This window comes from Suncus etruscus, chromosome 4, assembly GCF_024139225.1.
Source record: "Suncus etruscus isolate mSunEtr1 chromosome 4, mSunEtr1.pri.cur, whole genome shotgun sequence".
Taxonomy (NCBI): domain Eukaryota; kingdom Metazoa; phylum Chordata; class Mammalia; order Eulipotyphla; family Soricidae; genus Suncus; species Suncus etruscus.
Genome location: NC_064851.1, coordinates 22,298,236 through 22,319,103, shown reverse-complemented (window position 1 = coordinate 22,319,103; position 20,868 = coordinate 22,298,236). Strand labels below are relative to the sequence as shown.

Below are 20,868 nucleotides of genomic sequence, written 5' to 3'. Positions count from 1 at the left end.
TAGTTAATAAAGGCTGCAGTTGACAACAATTTATCTCAGTGACGTTCAGGAATGTGTACAATTGAGGGTTTTCTAGAATATAGGAAGATTTCATTATTTGATCAAGGAACCCAAATGTGGTAGGCTAATGACCCAGCTGCAGAAAATGCTAAATAGCTAATTGGGCACTGGTATTTGATAGCTTTCTACTGATTGCTTCCTAACCTCCTGGCTTATTTTTGAGAGGCCTGACAGTACTTTCCCTGTTAGAGGCAGTGGATTTTTATATTTCTCAAGTGGTGTTGTCTGTTGGGAGCACTGAAGCCAATAACATCCAGCTAACCACATTGCTTTCGATTTTTTTCTCTCCTTAAATGGCCCTTCCTTCTTCAATAAAAATTGGGGAGAAAAAGTGAGAGAAAAAAAGCAATCCTCTGTAGATTCAATGGAACTAGTTGGTAATAGAATTGAAGTTAGGTATGGAAACCAGTATTTCTTGCTGTGGTGGTAGGTGAAGGCAATGGGCCTCTGCTTAGATGGTTGGCTTAGTCGTGTGGTTGCAGCCTGGCAGAAGGCTGGCTAAGGTATGCCTAACATCTTCCCTTCATGCTGTACAGTGTGTGGATTGATAGAAGTAAGTTCCCTGACACTCTGTGTATTGGCTGTACAAGAATAATCTCAAAGAGAACTTCATAAAGGCCATAATAACTTCTTAGAGGCTTTGGAGAAATGAAGAAGGTTCAGGGAAAGACACCCCCACCACTCCCTCACTTCACCCCTGCTATATTGAGGACTGGCCTGGGACAGGGAGTCAGAAAGTTATGCTGAGAGGTGAACTGTCTCAGCACAAAGCCTGGGTTTCTATCTGGGGGCAGGTTCAGCACTCTGAGGCAAAGACAGAAAGCCCCAGGTAGATCCAAAAATAGAAGATTAGAGCAGTTGGTATGAGCCTTTGGTATGAGCTTCAGTTCCTCTTCTTAACCAGTGGGTTCTTCCCACCAAACCAGTCTCCATTTCCTTATCTAAGTGGCAGTAATAACACCTCACTGAAAAGATAACTAGGAAAGTATTCATCAGCGAAGCTCCACATTGCCAGATATCATTTTCACAGGAACCAGTAATGGGAGCAATGCTTGCTGCTTCCTACATATGGACCAGAAGCAGGAATGGGGATGGTCTGGTAGAAGAGGCCAACAATGGCTTCGTAGGCAAAAGACAGAATGCACAGGGCTCAGAGGTTGCAGGAGGTGTCAAAAAGAGGAGCTTTCAGCCTCGGTGTCCTGCAGAGTCCACCAGGAACTCTGGTTCTTCCTGCCCCATCCACACCTCCTCTAGCATGATAGCACATGAACTTCCTGGCAAGGTCCTTCCTACTCAGTTTAGCTGTTTGATACTGACACTGGTTCTGATATGTCCATATCCCGGACCGGCCAATCTGGGTATTCTTTATTTTTGGGACAATGGCTCCATAAAAGAAAGGCAAAGTGTGGTGGGGAGGTGAGAAACAGAATAGAAAATGATAACATTAGTAATAGAACAAGAGTGACCTGACATGACAAGGCAAAGGATAAGGATAAGGCTGGTCTGTATCCTTATCTGGTAATATGGGGAACCACTGGCATGCTCACGTGCTTGATGGCAGAATTCAGTCCCTGACAGATGGAGGAAGAAGGGCTTCATTGATTATTGTTTGGAGGCTGCATTAGGCCCTTTCTAAATGGCTCCACACAAATGGTTTATTGTTTTTGTAAAAATGCATGAGTGATAAAAAAAAATCACCTTGGAGTACCATCATCAAGGTCATGTTTGTATCCCCCTTATAAACACTCTTATCCTTCACTATTTTCTTGGCCAAAAGAAAGTCAAGGGTCCCTCTCATAGTCGAGTAGGAAGGGGCACACAAGGCTATGAATATCAGAGGTGGGAACTAGGAACCACACTTTCTCATATCTGTTATTAAGGATGGGAGAAGAAATAGAAACTACTTATGGGGGCTGGTGAGGTGGCGCTAGAGGTAAGGTGTCTACCTTGCAAGTGCTAGCCAAGGAAGGACCGCAGTTTGATCCCCCGGGGTCCCATATGGTCCCCCCAAGCCAGGGGCAATTTCTGAACAGTTAGCCAGAAGTAATCCCTGAGCATCAAACGGGTGTGGCCCAAAAACCAAAAAAGAGAAAAAAAAGAAAAAGAAAAGAAAACTACTTATGCCTTTGGGAAGACTTCAAGTTCCTCATCTGTAGAATGGGGCAAGTCGTACGATGATTAAATAAAATCACAAAACTTTTAGCACTCTCCTTGGTTTCCATACCTGAGCTGGCTTAGGCAATAAAAAAGCTCTAAATCACAGTAAATGCATTGAAATAAACTTTTATTTTTTGTGTAAATAGAGTGCAGTTTGACAATCTAGAGATCTTTCTTCTTGTTCTGCCATTCTTCTTCATGTTCAATCATGGCTGCTGAGCTTTAGCCATCACATCACTAGTATAGTCAATAGAAAGGAGAAAGGAACACTTCCACCCCCCTAAATCTCTTCTCTTTGAAAACCCTTCCTGAATGATTTCTTTTCCCAACACACACTTTTGCATAAATTGCATTGTCTAACCTCACTCATACTATCTGAGATGGGCTGTTTTTCTACAAAGCCCTGAAAACTATGCTTCATTTTCTTACAATGAGAAAGAGGAAGAGTGGATATTGGTAACCAGAAAAACCAGAAACTCCTCCTGAGACTCACAGGCTCACTTGTCAGCACCATTTCTCTTCTTTTCCTTTCTGCACAGGTCAGAGAAGAGTTCAGAAGTGTGGTGTGCTTAGAGGGGACATTGCAATGTATTTAACTAGCATGCTTTTGGATCCCATTGGCATGTAGAAATAAGAATAGCAGGAATGAAGCCGTAGCTCAATGATTTGAGTGCAGGCTTTGCATGTGGGAGACCCAGGTTCAATCCCTTGCAACACATGATCTTCCAAGCACAGAGTCAGGAGAAGACTGAGCAGGTATGATTTCTTCTAGATAAAACAAAACAAAAGAGTAGCAGAGAGGAAAGGCAGCCAGAGTGTTTCCTCCAATACCTTGGGACATCTTTGAGCATCTTGGGAATTTCATCAGAGCATATCTATAGATAGCAAGCCACTCTGATAGCACATATCAGCTGCAAAAAAAAAAAAAAAGAAAAGAAAAGAAAAAGAAAAAATTGTCTAGGTTTGTCTCAGTTCCTGGAAGACTTCACTGGAGGTTGAATGATGGCAAATATAGACTGGATGGCTTTGTGGAGGGTAGCTCTGATGGCCCCTGGCACTGCAGAACCCAAGAAGCACTACATCCTGAGGCCCCACCTCTGAACCACAGACCTGATTGGTTAAAATTCACCAGGAGAAGCCCCCAGATTCCTCTGAGCACTGTTTGAGAGGACTTCCCCTCCTTCCACAAATTTTTCTTCTTTTTGGTTTTGGAGTCCTACCCAGTAATGCTCAAAGCTTACTCCTAGCTCTATCTATGTTCAGTAGTCACTTCTGGCAGGCTTAGGGCACCACTTGGGGAATAAGCCTGGGTTCATCATGTGCAAGGAAAGCACCCTACACACTGTACTATCTCTCCAGGTCACCCAAACTTTTTCTTTAGGTTCTTGGGAAAGTTTAATATGATAAAAATCAAAAATTTTGGTATGATTAGACTGAATAACTTTAAAGAATTATTAGCAAATAATCATCTTAAATAGATAAACCAATTAGATCTCACAAATAAAATGAAAAGTCTATTGTATAACAATAGGTGTAAAATAGCTGGCACTTAGTAGGACATTCTTTTTAATTTATTTGTTTGTTTGTTTATCTTGGTGTTTGGGTCACACCCGGCAGCGCTCAGGGGTTACTCCTGGCTCTACACTCAAAAATCGCTCCTGGCAGGCTCAGGAGACCATATGGGATGCCGGGATTCAAACCGCCGTCCTTCTGCATGCAAGGCAAATGCCCTGCCTCCATGCTATCTCTCTGGCCCTTTAGGAGGACAGTCACTATTGTTGCTATGAATCCAAAATGTAAAGGCTGGGGAAAGAACAGGGCATGAAAAGTGGTTTTCTTCTGTCAGAAGCAGGAGGAAAAGGGGCCTGCACAAAGCTCTGGCTGAAAGTCTTCCAGAGAAATCAATTGCAATTGGAAAATGGAAGCAGAAGCAAGTGGTTGGAGAGAGGGTGAGCTGATCTTGGAAGGCACTTGGCAGGTTTGGGGAAAACTTAGCAGCATCCCCGTTGTTAAAAAAAGAAAATGTGAAGATATGGACAGAATAAACATTCTCAAGACTATCCTCTGCAGATCAAGGCTGAGCTTATAAAAGGAGGGAGGCAGATTGGACTCTGTGAGCTTCAATGGCCTATAAAGGTCTGCCACTCTCTAACATAATCCCCTGCTGTGCTTTGTCCTATGGACTAGAAATTGTAGTTTTGAGCCTGGAGGAGTACTTGCTGATATAAGCTGGAGAAAGCATTTTATTAGTTTGCTTCCCAGCAATGTTAGAAAAAAAAATGTAAGCAGTAAAGCAGTTCAGTAAAGCAGGCTCAGAACCCTAGGTTAAATGTAAGCCCAGCAGGAGGAGGCCTCTCTTTAACCTGTCAACTTGAGAAATGGCTGTGACATTCACCCAGTGCATGATTTTTATCAGAACCTAGCTCAATTATACTACTTGCCCGGTCAGCAACTGCCTGAGAATTGGGGTGCCAGAGAAAGGAGCTGTTGGTACCCTTCTCTCTTGCTATTGTAAGAAATCACCCCACCCTTGCATCTGAAAGCACATACATTCATTCTTTCACTGTTCTTGGAGGTTCCAAAGTCCATGATTAGTTAGTTTCCTGTTGGTGGGGCTGGTTAGGGGCAAAGGTATTTGCTCACCTTTTTCAGCTCTGGAGTCCACACATTCCTGGCATTGGGGCCCTCTCCTCTCCCTTCATCCCAGCCTCTTCTTTCCTCATCATTAAATTAGACCCACCTGGATAATCCCCTCTGTTCCACATCCCCAAATGCTCCATCTTAGACTATATTAAGTCACAATTATAAATTCTAGAACTTCACATATGTTGGACCAGAGCATTATTCACCTGCCATGTGGCGTTTTCAAAATTCTGAGCAACACAGGGTGGTGAGTGGCCGAGAGTGTAGACCCTTCTCTGCCCCTGTCAAATTCTAACCTCCCTTTTGCAGAGGGAGCTGACATGGGAAAGCAGTTACTGCTGCCAGACACAGGCCAGGCCCTGCCTGCACTTGTACTCAGCTTCCCTGACTCGGGAAGCTGCCAGGCAGGCTCCAGCATCAGGTGTTTGTTCTGTGATTTCCCAGCTCCCCCTGCCAGGATCACCCTCCCAGATAACTACCGGGTTCTCACCCTAGTCTCCTTCCACTTTTGGCTTAAATATCACTTTCCTTGAGCTGTGTATTTGAAAGTATTCAACACCCTGGCCCACCCCAACTCCACTGTTTAACTCTAGTATATGACCGCCCAGGAAGGTTCTCTAGATTCTCTGTGAAGCTGGTTGTCAGTCTATTTTGGTGAGACCTCTCTCTGTAGCACTTAGGCCCTCACATGGGATAAGAATTAAGTTCATGTTCTGTTGAGTGAATAGATACAGGTTTCTGAAAACTACATGCATTGAGCAGAGTACCCCCAACAAGGGAGTTCTTGGTACAATTCCCCTCTTAACATGTACAAAGGCCAAACTTAGAGGTGAGAGCTACCTTTTATAAAAATTACTTTATTTAAACACGATGAATACAAGGTTGTTCATAATACTGTTGTTTGTTTTCACAGTTTCAAGATTGTTCATGGTTGAGTTTCAGTCACACAACACTCACCATCCTTCATCAATGCATATTTCCCGCAATCAATGTCCCCAATTTTCCTCCTGCCCACCTCTATGCAGACAGAGCTCTTTCTCTTTCTCTCTTTCTAGCTTTCTCTCTCTCTCTCACTTCTTCCCCTTTCAGACACTGTGGTTTATAATATTATTACTGAAGAGGTATCATGCATGTATTATTGTATTATTATTATTATTATGCAGGTATTATTACATGAAGAGGTATCAGCATATTACTTTATCTCCTTTCAGCACCAAGAACTGACTTTTATCCTAGCTTCTTTTTCAGGGGAGAAGGTGATCACAACTCAGGAGTTGTTCTTGGTTCTGTCCTCAGCAGTTAACCCTGGTGTTGTTTGGGGGACCATGTGTGGTGCCTGGAATTTAGACTGGGAATGGCAGCACACATGGCAAGATCCTTTAGCCCTGTACTATCTCTTCAGCCCTCTAAGTCCTAGTACCTTAGATGCCATGGAGGAGGCTTTAATATGGGGATCACAGGAATCTCTCAAACTTGTTTTGTAGAGGACTGGAGTAATAGTACAGCAGGTTGGGCATTTGCTTTGCACCTGGCTGACCCAGATTTGATCCCTGCCACCTCATATGGTCCTCTGTACACTGCCAAGAATGATCCATGAACACAAAGCCAGGAGAAACCCATAAGCATCTCTGGTTGTGGTTCAAAACCCCAATAAATAAATAAATATTTTAAAAATTGTTTCATAATCCTTTTAAGATTTATTGTCAGTAAATGACTTGCATGTTCACTTTTTTTTTTTTTTTTTTTTTTTTTTTTTTTTTGGTTTTTTGGTCACACCTGGCGGTGCTCAGGGGTTACTCCTGGCTGTCTGCTCAGAAATAGCTCCTGGCAGGCACAGGGTATCATATGGGACACCGGGATTCGAACCAACCACCTTTGGTCCTGGATCGGCTGCTTGCAAGGCAAACACTGCTGTGCTATCTCTCCGGGCCCACATGTTCACTTTTTATCCTACATACATGGGGTCACAACATTTTTTCCTTGGGCCAAAAGGGGTTGTGAGTGGTAAAGTTTAAGGAGCCAGGCTCTGGGGGAACCATTAAAGTAGCAGATCCCAGAGCTCCCTGGGAAGTCCACTACATAGTGGGCAGAGTTGATATTGCATGCGATATCTATGTTTGCTTTGCTTATTCATCCTACCCTCTGTTCTCCAATGCAAAATGCCTTATAGCGTTTTGCATCGTGAATTAAGGTCTAACACAACACGCTTTCTGAACAAGACAAATGTGTCCAGACAGCGCCCAGGTTCACAGGTGCCTGGCCAGCCTCCCGCACACTCACTCACTGGTCAAAGTGAATCTCTTCCTGCCTCCAAAGTCTCAGAAGTCAGCACTTCTGGTCTGCGCAGGTGGAAACAACTGCCCTTGATACATAGGGAGCAGGAAAGGGAGTGGTATGTACACTCTGAAGCCAGAGAGATAGCATGAGGCAGGTGTGGAGGGGGAAGCCATTTGCAATGCATCCCACAAACCCAGGTTTGAATCCCTGGCACTATATTTGGTCCTCCAAGTACTGCCAGGAGGTCACTCAAACAGGAATAACACCTGAGTACTGTTGGATGTGCCCCTTCCCCACCCTGAAGTAGAAGAAATTAGGCAGACATCCCCCTCCCCCTGCTTCATCATCCTTCATATTCCTTCTTCCTCTTTGCTAAATTCTAAGATTGGGAGGCAGGCTTCTCAACCTCTCTGGGCTTTGTTATATAACCAGTGACAACCTGACTTGTGCAGATAACAGCTGCCTTGTAAGGACATTGGGTGGAACAAAAGACCTAACCCAGGTAAAGCTCTTGACAGGAGCCCAGAACACATGTAGAGTCCAGGACACAGGAGCAGATATTTCTGTTGTTGGTCATATGCTGGAGTCTGGGGCCAAGGGGCCAGGTGGTGGTCAGTGTAGTTGTCAGAGTGGCAGGGTAGGGAAATAAGAAGTGTTGGTATCCATAAGAACTTGGACAACCATAGAGTGTCACAATCATGCACCCCACAGGCACCAAACTATCTTAGCGGAGAAGCATGCCGTAATACCACAGTTCTGAGAAAGAGTGAATGTGACTTGCATTCTCAAAACAGGTCTCTAGTGCCATCCTTCAAAATGAGTACACACCAGTCCTCACTGAGAGAATAATACCTGAAAAAAAAAAATATATATATATATACCTGGTTCATTAACTTGCTCCTTGTGTTTTCCGCACTTGGAGTCTTTGGATAGAATTTGTCTTCCTTAACTTGCCAACCCTTGAAGATTAGTGAGAGAAATGGAGGTGTCAGATCTGATAAAATTCATCTTCTTTTGCCAGGGAGAAAGAGGATGTGATTTATACTGGTGGACTTCCTCAAATCTCAGTGCAATTCCCCTGAATATCTTCCTCTCTTCCTCCTTTTTCTCCTCCTCCTCCTCCTCCTCTTCCTCCTCAAGCTCTGCCTGAAGAAAATTTACATCACCTTAAACCCTCCCAAACTACTGCTTTATATTCCTTCTCCTCCCCAATCCCTTGGAACTGAATACATGACTTACTTTCTCTTTTCCTTTATTTCCTTCCTTCCTTCCTTCCTTCCTTCCTTCCTTCCTTCCTTCCTTCCTTCCTTCTTTCCTTTCTTCCTTCCTTCCTTTCTATCTCTCTTTTTCTTTTTCTTTCTCTTTTCTTTCTTTTTTTCTTCTTCTTTTGTTTTTGTTTGTTTGTTTTTGGCCACATCCAGCAATGCTCATGGCTTACTCATGGCTGTGCACTCAGCAGTTACTGCTGGCAGTACTCAGGGCACCATATGTGATGCCAGGGATTGAACCTGGATTTTAACAGGGTTCAATTGAACAGGAATTTTAACAGGGATTGAACATAGATTTTAATTCCTTTGTTAATTCACTACCCACTGTACTATCACTCTGGCGTCAAATGCTTGGCTTTCTATGGGTCCTCTCAGCAATACTATTTAGTGACTAAAAACATAGAACATATATAGAATCAGTCTGCCTCATACTGGCTGTATAACTCTGGACAAGTCACTGGACATTTCTGAACCTCCGCATCCATATCTGCAGTATACAACAAGGAATCGTTGCCTGATTGTACATGGGGAAAAGAACTCAGCAGAGCCTGAAAAGGCTCTCAACATGTATTGACATTGACTTCCTATCTATGGCTAGATCACCCTTCTGTAAGGATGGTGAGAGTACATCATCAGAATCCTGCATGTTCTCCTCCATTCCAGATCCCCCAAGGCACATAGTAGGGACTCAGAAATTGTTTAAATCAAATTCTTTTTATTTTAAGCCTCTTAAAAGGCATGTACTCACATACAGAGTGATTGGAGATGAACTTTAGTTAGGGACTGGTTTATGAATCTTGACCCTGATGCTTAGAGCTGTGTGACTTAGAGCAAACTACTTAATCTCGTTGGTGTCTAATGACCCCTTGAAGTGTGGCAGAGGCAGGTAGGCTACGTCTTTCCTAAGAGAATCTGCTGGTACTTTGCTTACTAGTCTTAGTGTTACCCTTGTTTTACCAGGCAGAACATTTTATATCTTTCCCCCTCTTTCTTATTCCTCCTTTTTCTCTTTCTTTTACTCATCAGCTCTTCCTGGCTCAGGCAGCCCTCCTACCCTCACCTCTCCCTGTCTGACTCATTTGCGCAGAGAGCATACCTCAAAAATCTATTCTAAAAGGAGCAGGAACCTGACACCCTTTGACCTTGAGGAGGTGAAACTGGGCTGAGAGCAAAGACACTTGGGCCGAGCCTTTTTGGTGCCTCCACCTCTTCCCCACTCCTGGGACTGGAACTCGGTGACAAAAGTGATTGAAGGCTGAAACTTGGCCAACAGAGGGCCTGCTGAATTCGTCTTTTGTGATGAGAATGTAGCCCAGCCTGGTTCCCTGCAAAGAGAGTGGGGATCCCTTTCCCAATTATGCAGCTTGGCAGCAAGAGGTTGGGGTGCAGGGAGAATGCTCAAGGAGTCTCTTTGTCATGGGAAAAAGCAGCTTTAGTCCTGCTGCCTAACACCTCCAATAGCTGAGATCTCTCCCTGCAACTGTGTCTGGGCTGGATGCTTCTGGAACTGTGCCTTCTAGAGCCAGTTGAGGGCAGAGCTCAATGGCCACACCAGGAACAAGATCAGAAGCCTGGCTTTTAAGCCATATTCCACTACTTTCCATGCAAAGGGGCAAAGACTTGGCCATCAGAAGTTGGGGTCCTTTGCTGTGTTTCAGCCAGAGCAGACTGCTTTGGTTTGAATATTGAAATCATTCTCTTATGGAAGAGTCCCAGAGACTCCCATCTTATCCAGAAGAGTTGAGTCCCTTCTGGTCTCAGCCATAGACAATTCTCTACCCCCAAGCACCAACTGCCTCTATCACTGTGCCCAGGGAAATCCCTCCTGACTCAGGTTGGTCAAACCTGTTCCTGGACAGAAGGCAGGACCTGAAGGGTGAAAGCTGTGAGGCTCAGGGTTCTCTTGTGCTGGCCAAATACTGTTTGGGAGAGTTGGGTTTAGCTGATCCAGTCAGTGTGAATAATCTCTTGTTTGGGTCAAAGTGGAAATCACATTCAACGTGGACATGTCACTTACAAATGTGTGTTCATGGGGCCAGAGAGATAGCATGGAGCTAAGGCATTTGCCTTGCATGTAGAAGGTCATTGGTTCGAATCACTGCATCCCATATGATCCCCCGAGCCTGGCAGGAGCAATTTCTGAGCATAGAGCCAGGAGTAACCCCTGAGCACTGCTGGGTGTGACCAGAAACAAAACAAAAAACAAAAAACACAAATGTGTGTTCGTACCTGCACGCATGTACACACACACACACACACACACACACACACACACACACACACACACAAGATTTAGATGTCTAGGTGCTCCTAAAGCTAGCTCTAATTTACTCGTCCTCTGTTCTGTGCTCAAATACACTTCCATCTAACATGTTCATAGCTTACTTAGAAAGCTGTACTATTCTCTCACAAGTGGGTCCTTTACCCCAGTTTTTTTTGGAGGGGCAAGAGGGATACATGTAAGGGACTGGACTACTACTACACCTGGCAGTGCTCAAGGGCTAGTTTTGGCTCTGCTCAGAGTGACCACTGGTGGTACCAAGGATCAAACTCAGGTCTGCTGAATCCAAGACAAATGACTTCCTAGATGTACTATTTTTTTTCTAGACCCTTATTCCATATTTTAACAGGAATAGAGCTGTCAGGCCAGTCCTGGGTGCTTCTACTGTTACCATTGTTTCCTGGAAAACCCAGAGGCAGGAGTATTGGTTAGCTCCTTAGACACCCTTAAACATGAGCAGAGAAGAGTCCAACTTTAGGAACAGAGATGTACTAGGCCCAGCTAGGATGTGAGACTACCGCCAAGGCTTAAGGGATATCTTAGCTATGTGACCCAAATCCTCCAAGCACAAAATTAACTTCTTTCCATAGTTTTCAAAATGGAAAGAACATAGTTTTCAAAGGGAAAGAACTAAATATAGCACAAGCCAGCAAGCCAGAACTAGAAGAAATCACCCCAGCTGCATCCTTGGGGATCTGACTCTCCAGGCAGCCTGGGTTAAGAGCAATTCTGAGCTGATTTTAACACCTTGAAACTGGCACTGCAATTTGTGTTCATTAAGCCATCATGGGACTATCTTCAACATGTTAAAACTTACCTTGCAGGGGAGATACCATGATCATGAAGGTGGTCTCCCCACCATGAGGCTCACCCATTGCACTCCGGATGTGCTGACCCCTGCGATTTTCCCAAATGTGGGAAAATAATTTGTGGTAGTGGGGGACTGGGTTTGTGCTCTCCCCTGGGGAAAAAAAAAAAACGTTGTTAGACTCATACCTGTGGGTTTTTAACCAAACAACCACCTATAATTTCTTTATTCTAAGCAATATAAGCAAGTTTCTGTTTTTCAATTCTCCTCCCAGTAAGAAAAAAAAAACACTTTACTCTCATGACACCATACTGAGGAAAATATACATCACAGTTTGTATAAATCAGATGTTTTGAAATTTAATATAATACATGAGAGAATGTTGCTCTGCCCTTTTCTCCGTATACTGTAGGTTTATTTTTGGCATTCTTTTTCTAATACTTCAGCCCACACTATCTATGAGGTTTTTATAATGCAGACATACTGTATAATAGGTATCATATAGTAAATTAGTATTTATGTACTAAAGAAACCATTGCAATATCTAAGTCTTTTTCATACAGTGTCTAAGAATCAATTTTACCCTGTATACATTATAAATAGTAAACAATAACAAATCTTTCTCTAGGAACTTTATTCTAAAGCTAGTTACCTTGGTTTAACCAAAGTTAAATTGGTTACCTACTATACTAGATGCTCTACATATATTTCCTTGTTTACTTATCACAGGTCTTTCATGAAGTGAGTTCTAAAGAGCTTTTACATCCCTTGAGCTATGGTTAAAACCAAGGCACAAAGAAGTTTAGTAACTGGCCATGATCACACAGCTGGTAAGGATCTGAGTCCTGATAACCTGCTCCAAAGTTCACAGTCAACCACTGAACCATGTTACATTGCAGTAATACAGTTTTTATTGTAAAAAAAAAATATATATATATATGTGTGTGTGTGAATATATATGTGTGTGTGTATATATATATATGTATGTATATATATATATATATGTATGTATATATATATATATAAACAGAAATAAAGAGAGTAAAACATATCCCAAGTCCACCTTCAGGCCCAGTGGTAACTAGCCCAGTGGCTAGACTGGCCACTCATCTGGAATTATTACATAGATATTGGTTGAATATATGTTATACCTCTTTTTTTTGGGGGGGGTCACACCCAGCAGCACTTAGGGGTTACTCCTGGCTCTGTGCTCAGATATCGTTCCTGGCAGGCATGGGGGAACCATATGGGATGCTGGGATTTGAATCACCATTGTCCTGGATCGGCTGTGTGCAAGGCAAATGCCCTACTGCTGTGCTATCTCTCCAGCTCCATGTTATACCTTTTAAACTTTTTTTTTTTTGGGTCACACCCAGCGATACTCAGGGGTTACTCCTGGCTGTCTGCTCAGAAATAGCTCCTGGCAGGCACGAGGGACCATATGGGACACCAGGATTCGAACCAACCACGTTTGGTCCTGGATCGGCTGCTTGCAAGGCAAACGCCGCTGTGCTATCTCTCCGGGCCCTATACCTTTTAAATTTTATCTAAGTAGGATCATCCTGTCTTTCCCACTCTGTGTTTATATGTACATGTCTGCATGTAAAATGTTATTAAAACTAAAATTAGGGGCCGAAGAGGTAGCATGGAGGTAAGGCATTTGCCTTTCATGCAGAAGGTCATCGGTTTGAATCCTGGCATCCCATATGGTCCCCCGTGCCTGCCAGGAGCAATTTCTGAGAATGGAGTCAGGAGTAACCCCTGAGCACTGCGGGGGGTGACCCCCCCCCCCAAAAAAAAACTAAAATTATACTTAGTATCATTTTTAACTTCTTGTTTGACCTTAAAATATATCAGTAGCTGCTATGAGATCATACAGTTTTATACTTCTGTAAGCCATGTTTTATTTTACCAAATCTGGACTATTGGCTGTATAAGTAATTTTTAGCTTCTAACTACTACAAAGCTTTGATGAACTGCCTACCTTTTATTTAGTTCTTAGAAGCTAAAATTTCAGAGCCAAAGGGTATACTTATTCTTAAAGCTTTCAATCTATAAGTGCCAAAACTTGCCACCTAGAAAAATTATATGAAATTGCCAGCCCCATCAACCTTACCCACACAGGAATAGGTGTTTTCCTACAGTGACAATTTAACATGCCCCTCAAATGAGTTCATCATGACATTTTCATCTTTGACTAATATGTGGGCCTGTTTTACTAATGTGATCATGGAAGGCAAGGTTTGCCTTGAGAATTACCAGGCGCATACAAAAGGGGAGGAGGTTACATTGGTCCTTCCCCAAGTCCCTGCCCCACCTGCTGGACCCTATCTAGTATTCATTGATCTTCCCTTCTCTTCTTTCCAGCACTGCTTCGCTGCACTATCCCACCACTAACCCCTCCACCTCTCACCTTGTCTTGCATCCATCTGGCAGAACTAGTACATTTCATGGGCTGCCAAAGTGCCCATCCTTCCCTTGTCATGTTAACATTGTGAGAAACAGATACCCCTTGTTTGATACCAAACTAACTTTGCTTAGTCCCACTGTGTGTGCAGCTGGACCTCTGTTGAATGCCTTGTGCCCGCAGTACATGCGTGCACATATACATACAAGAACATATGGCCATGCATGCTAGTGGTGCACAATGGTCCCACATGCATAGCTACCTAAATATGCAGGATGCTGGCCAAATTTTGCCTGCTAGCCAAGTTAGGACACTGGCTGTTTAATTCTCCAGTTCCCATTCTTTCTTCCCACTTGATTCCTTAGAGACTTTTCTTGCTTTCCAGAAGCCCCGCTAAGCCTTGATGTGTTGACCAGAAACATCTCCAGTGCAGATGTGCAAGAAATAACACACGGCCAAGCACATGCGCAAAAAATAGTTGAGTGGGGGAGAAATATGAAAAAGGAAGGAACAGACTTCAAGCCGATTAAAGAGGTTATCGCAAATATTTTGAGAGTCTTTTCTAACCAACTGGCCGGTTTCAGATTAAACACATTGTTTGATGAGAAAATATCTCCAGAGCATCAGATATCCAGAGGCCTCCTTAGCCCTTCTTTTGGAAAGATCAAAAAGAATGCAGAATTGAAAACAGAATCTTGCCCATCTAAACATCTATAAAGTTTTACTGTCTAGCAAAGGTTGCTGTCTTGGGAATTGTGTATGGAGATGCAGCGCTTTAGGACCATTGTTTGCCCTTCCTCCTGATTCCAGAAAGTGCTCTAAACTGAGCTCTTAGTCAAGTTGTTTATCTAGCTCACTGGTGCAGCTTCCAAATGATTATGGAAGGCCATTGTGCATGAGGAACTTGATCACTACATCTGGTTGCATAAACATAGAGCCCCTGGCCCCCTAAGTTCTAGTCTCATTTGCCATTTGCTTCTGTACCTTGAAGAAAAGGAAAACTCTCTATTGCTAAAAAAGAAGGTGACGCAGTTTCATTCCACTGATTCAATGGGCAAGTTTTGAGACCTGCTATGTTTCAAGCTAAGAGATAAGGAAGAGTTAAGTTAGTCCTGGGAAGGGGAAAACTTGTCACAGTACTTGTTGGGGGAGCACTGAGAAGAGGTAGCTGAGCTGGTTAAAGGAGAAATACTGGAGGCAGGTACTAGGAAGGGCAGGATGGAAGACAGAGAGGCAGGGTCAAGGAAATCAGCCATAAACAAGATTCTAAGGAGCCTGAATTTTCTGTTGCAGGATATGGGGAACTATTGAGGGTGGTGAGCAGACTGCAGAATGTAGAAGGCTGTCCAGACTGGGATTAACATAGATGGATGCCTGTCATCCATGAGATATGATGACCTCTGTAGATCACTTATACACCCATGCCATGGCTCACTGTTTCTGCAATTAGTATCCAGAGAAAGCTAGGCTTTCTGTAGCAATTCCAGAATGCTTTAGAGACCTGCTCTCTTGACTTTTCCAGTCTCCAGCAGGAGAAGGTCTGACTTTCCCTTTTTGGGTGGGGGTAGGCGGATCAGCCTGCCTTTTGCAGTCTCCCAGAAGGAGTGGCAGGACATAAGACATTTGGAATGCATGGAAGGCAAGTTCCTGCTGGAGCTCAGCACTTCTCAGCTCCTTCCAAGCTGCAGCTGCTGTGTTCGCAAAAGCAACTTGAATCCAGACTAATTTTGCTTTCTCTTCTCTGCTTCTTTTTCAGACCTGTTGGCCCCAGCTGTACATCCAAGATGCCTTACATTTGCACGAAGCCTTCCAGAGTCTGGCTGATGTTCTTCTACAAGCTCGGCACTATGGGATTTGTTGAGTACAATTAAGGATTTGTTGCTCCTGCTGCTTTAATTTATTTTCTTTCTTTGAATTGGGCTGTGCCCCATCCCTACCTGTAAGATGGCCCAGTCCAAGGCCAACGGCTCACACTATGCACTGACTGCCATAGGCCTGGGGATGCTGGTCCTTGGGGTTATCATGGCCATGTGGAATCTGGTACCTGGGTTCGGCTCCACTGAGAAGCCAACAACACAGGGGAACAATAAGACGGAGATTGGCAGTGGCATTCTCAAGAGCAAGACTTTCTCTGTGGCCTACGTGCTGGTCGGGGCGGGAGTGATGCTGCTTCTGCTCTCCATCTGCCTGAGCATCCGGGACAAGAGGAAGCAGCGACAAGGAGATGAGATGGCGCACATCCAGCGTCAGCAGGGGGTTGAGCCCCGCACCCAGGAGGATAGGTAAGGAGCAGCTTGCCAGTCTCAGACAAGCACATTCTGGGGTTCCAGAAAAAAAATTTTATTCTAGAGCTGGAGAGATAGTACAATGGGTAAGGATTAGGCCTTGCACAGAGTCGACTCAGGTCAGATCCCCAGCACCACATATGGTCTTCGGAGGACAGCCACAAGCAATTGCTGAATGCAAAGCCAGGAGACAGTTCTTAGCATCACTGAGTATGACTCAAACTAACATACATACAGAGAGAGAGAGAGAGAGTGAGAGAGAGAGAGAGAGAGAGAGAGAGAGAGAGAGAGAGAGAATTATTCTAAATGCTTTGCATTTTCCAATTTCTGCCATTAAGTCGTTGTATACAAGATTGGGGATCACAAATAGTTGCATATTATAGTTTCGCAATAAATGTGACAAGACTAGATTATGGGGATACCAGGATTTTATATCCTCAGAGGAGCTGCATATGATCTACAGTGGCTCTGGAGCCTGCATACCAGCTTCTGCTCCCTTATCACCATTGTGCTATGTTTTATATATCTATATACTTTGAACTAAAAAGTTGGTAAGCTATATTTTATTTAACCAAAAGAACCTTGAACAAAGTTAAAAGATAAGTGATTGAGGCCAGAGTATAGAGGATAGGGCTTTTGCCTTGCTCTTAGCTGACCCAGGTTTGATCCCTGGAACCACATATGGTCCCTTGAGCTCTACCAGGAGTGATTCCTGAGTGCAGTCAGGAGGAAGCCCTGAGCATTTCTGGTGTGGCCTCAACCCAAAAAAAACGAATGAATAAAGAAAGGTAAGTGCTAAGCAGAGCCACAAAAGATAAAGGTTGATATCCCCATTAATAAAGGATCCCTTAGAAATGAATATGGAGAATGAATAGCCAGGTAGAAATTAGACCAAGGGTACAAATAAGCATTTCATAGACTAGTAGGCAATTAAAGTTCAGCCTCATGAGTCAGGAAGAGCACACAGAATGGAGGTAACATTATTTGTTGCCTAGAAGATTATCCAAGCTACAACTCCATCCAGTGTGTGAGAACTGGGAGGAAGTGGGTGCAAATGGCAGTTAGTTGGCATCATCTTCAGAAGGGGAGTTTCCCAAAAGGGGAAGTATTCACAGTGTGTGTGTGCCAATCAGTTCTATTTGTTTGTCCTGGGGAAACAAGTGAACATTTACAAAGGGGGTTCTGCAGTCTATAATGAGCACATCATTTAAGACAGCCAACCCTGAAAAGCGTCCTGCAAATCAGTCCTGCTAAGTTATGATGTACCATAGTATGTTCTGTGGTTCTCTGCTATCTATTGACTTGTATTTGCAAAAGGGTGGTCGTAGTCACCACACAAAGCAGAGAAGGTTATAACTCAGCATCTTTGATAAGGTCCTGTCACATCTGGTGTGGTGGCTGTGGGTTTAGAATTCAAAAAGGATCTTGAAATAGGCACAGTGAACTGTGAACAGGCATCATCTCCTGCTGGAAGGATATAGACTGTTTATATTTTGCACATGACAACCTTGAATCATTTGAATTTTCTACAAGTATGTCTTATATTTCTAGCAAGGAGGGGAATTGTTTTTATTGTAGAAAAACCAAATTTATTTTCTGATCATGGAAGATGATATTTATTTATCCATATTCTAGGAAATGTGGAAATTAGGGAAAAGAATAAAGCAAGGGAATCAGTACCACCCAGGACTGAGCACACAGAGCTTAATTCTGAAGGGGTAGGGATGAAAGGGAGGGAAAGAAAGGAAAAGAGAGCAGAACAGAATCATACCACTTAGGTTTCTGATATTGGCTGTCCTCACCCTTCCAGTTTAAATGTAACAGTTACAGGCATCACTCTCTACAAATGTGATTTTTCCTATTTTCACTTGCCTCAACCAGATGAGCATAAAGCTGAGAAGCTGCACTTTGTCCATGGTTTTATATCCATCTGGTTGGTACAAATGAAAATGGAAAATTTTACCTAGAAGAGAAAGACAATAGACTTTATTAGAGTTGCAAGTGCATCGTATCTCAGATTTCTTTTTTTGTTTGTTTGTTTATTTTTGTTTTTGTTTTTTGGGCCATACCCTGTACTATGGGTATGTACTCAGAAATCCTGGCTATGTACTCAGAAATCACTCCTGGGAAACCAATGAGACACAGGTGAGGGAGGAGGATAGAACCCAGGTCCATCCTGGGCAGTTGCATGCAAGGCAAACACCCTACCTCTGTGCTGTCGCTCCAGCACCTCACATTTCTTTTTTTTTTTTAAATGTTTCTACTTGATATTTTTTGTTTGTTTGTTTGTTTGTTTTTGGTTTTGTGTTCCACCTGGCAGTGCTTCTGGCTCTATGCTCAGAAATCGCTCCTGGCAGGTTCGGTGGACTATTTGGGATGTTGGGATACTAACCATCACTCCAGCATGCAAGGCAAATGCCCTACCTTCATGCTATCTCTCCGGCCCTTTCCTATTGATTTTTTCTTTTTCTTTTTCTTTTTTTTTTTGGGCGGGGGCACACCCATTTGATGCTCAGGGGTTACTCCTGGCTAAGTGCTCAGAAATCGCCCTGGATGGGCCCGGAGAGATAGCACAGTGGCGTTTGCCTTGCAAGCAGCCGATCCAGGACCAAAGGTGGTCAGTTCGAATCCTGGTGTCCCATATGGTCCCCCATGCCTGCCAGGAGCTATTTCTGAGCAGACAGCCAGGAGTAACCCCTGAGCATCACTGGGTGTGGCCCAAAAACCAAAAAAAAAAAAAAAAGAAAAGAAAAGAAATCGCTCTGGTTTGGGGAGACCATATGGGATGCCGGGGTCTGTTCCTTTGGCTAGCACTTGCAAGGCAGACACCTTACCTCTAGCGCCACCTCACCGGCCCCCTCATATTTCTTTTTTAACCCAAACAAACAAAAATCATAAAACAAAATCTTAACTATTCTGCTTCACGTTGCCAACCAGTTTGTGTATTTTTCTTTTGCCTTCAGTAAAGTGTTCATCTGGCTATACCAAAAATAGTTTACCCTACCCATATTGCTAGGTATGAGACTGAAAGGCCAGGGATTTAGTACCCAGCCAAATCCACTACCAGAGTTGAGAACAACTTTCCATTCCTGCTCTTCCAGTTTCTAAAGTCACCTAACCTCATATCTCTGTTCCCCACCCATAAGAGAGGGATCATAATGTATATATGATGGAAAGATTAAGTTGACATTGAGTTAAAGTCTTTACTACAGCACTGGACACATAACAAACAGTTAAACGTTAGCTTTTATTACTTGTGGGCTCATTTGTTGCCTAGAACACGTGGTCCCAGTGCTAGTGTGTGATTTGGAGTCACCTGTTTGTAATTTTGCATGATTTTATTTTAACTGGAGAGCTAGTACAGGGGCTGTGGCACATACCTTCCATGTGGCACCCCCAGTTTACTCCCACCCAGCTGAACACTGCTGGGAGTACTACAAAAACAAACATATTTATTTTTATCTCTTTTTTTAATCTTTGTGTTTTGGACCACACCTGAAAGCACTGCTTCCAGGGGAACTGTCTGCTTTGTGCTTGGAAATCCTGTAGTGCCAGAGGCTGAATTCGCGTCTCTAGCAAGCTTTGCACATGTTCAGCCTCTTGGACTCTTTCCAGCCTCCTTTGTAACTGTAAGAGACTCGCAGTGATTCACACACCCTGTCTTATGTTTGTCCTACAGCCAGGAGGAAGAGGAGGAGGAGGAGGAGGTCTCCTCGAGGTACTACGTCCCCAGCTACGAGGAAGTGATGAATACAAACTACTCAGAAGCAAGGGAAATGGACCAGAACCCCGGGATGAGCATCTCTCTCCCCTCCTATGAGTCTTTGACGGGACTAGATGAGACAAGCCCCACCACCACCACCAGAACAGATGGGGAGACCAACCAGGGGAACCCACTAGACCGGCAGAACTCCAAGCTGGCCAAACGCCTGAAGCCACTGAAAGTGCGGAGGATTAAATCTGAGAAGCTTCACCTCAAAGACTTTAGGATCAATCTTCCGGATAAAAACATCCCTCCGCCTTCCATTGAGCCCCTGACTCCCCCACCACAGTATGATGAAGTGCAGGACAAGGCCCCCAACACGCGGCCACCTGACTGATACCCTTCTCTGATGTGTTCCCTCCTGTCATCCACCCTCCACACCATAGACCCCCAAGAAAGTCACCTCAGTCACGTTTGAGAAGCAGGAGGCCTCCTCCCTGCATACTTAGCAATTTGGATGGGGCATCACAGAGGGCGGGGAGGGAGCACGTGGTTCTGGAGTGACACATGGTTCTGGAGTGACTCTGATGACCATTGAATGGCATATACTAGGTGCATCAGGATAGGAGGAGCAACTGGGGTCCCAGCTGTTGTGATCCCCGTCTGGGGTGCAACATGGGCATGGACCCCATCAACTCTCCCCATCTCTGAATTGTAGTTGACATCACCTGTCTTCTCTAGTGAGAAAGTATATCTAGCAACTGGTTTAGATTGTGTTTTTGTTTTAAAGCTTTTCTGTTTCCAGAAGAAAACAAGGCATGTCTCTGCTTTCTTCTCCAGAGTCTGCCACCGTGGGCAGGAAGTTGGGACTCATAGGGATTTGTGGAAAGGATGCGGGGCCATTTGGTGAATTGGGAGAGGCTGGGTGACTCAAAGGGAGAAGATCCAGCTACAGCTGGTTCTTTGAGGGCCCAAGTAC

General features: G+C 43.9%; 1 protein-coding gene and 1 pseudogene across 2 annotated transcripts in view; both read left to right on the top strand.

Annotated features, from left to right (window-relative positions):
- TMEM51 (transmembrane protein 51) overlaps positions 1-20,374 on the top strand; it is a 62,857-nt gene extending 42,483 nt beyond the window's left edge. Inside the window, exons 2-3 of one of the 2 annotated variants that reach the window (XM_049772111.1) lie at positions 15,658-16,183; positions 19,866-20,374. In XM_049772111.1, coding sequence (XP_049628068.1) covers positions 15,846-16,183; positions 19,866-20,286 — 759 coding nt within the window. In that variant the 5' untranslated portion in view covers positions 15,658-15,845 and the 3' untranslated portion in view covers positions 20,287-20,374. Of the gene's footprint in view, positions 1-15,597; positions 16,184-19,865 lie in introns of those variants that run through there. The other variant, XM_049772112.1, reaches the window with a different exon arrangement.
- On the top strand, positions 11,496-11,650 carry LOC126008106 (uncharacterized; annotated as a pseudogene).
- Positions 20,375-20,868: the final 494 nt, after the last annotated feature.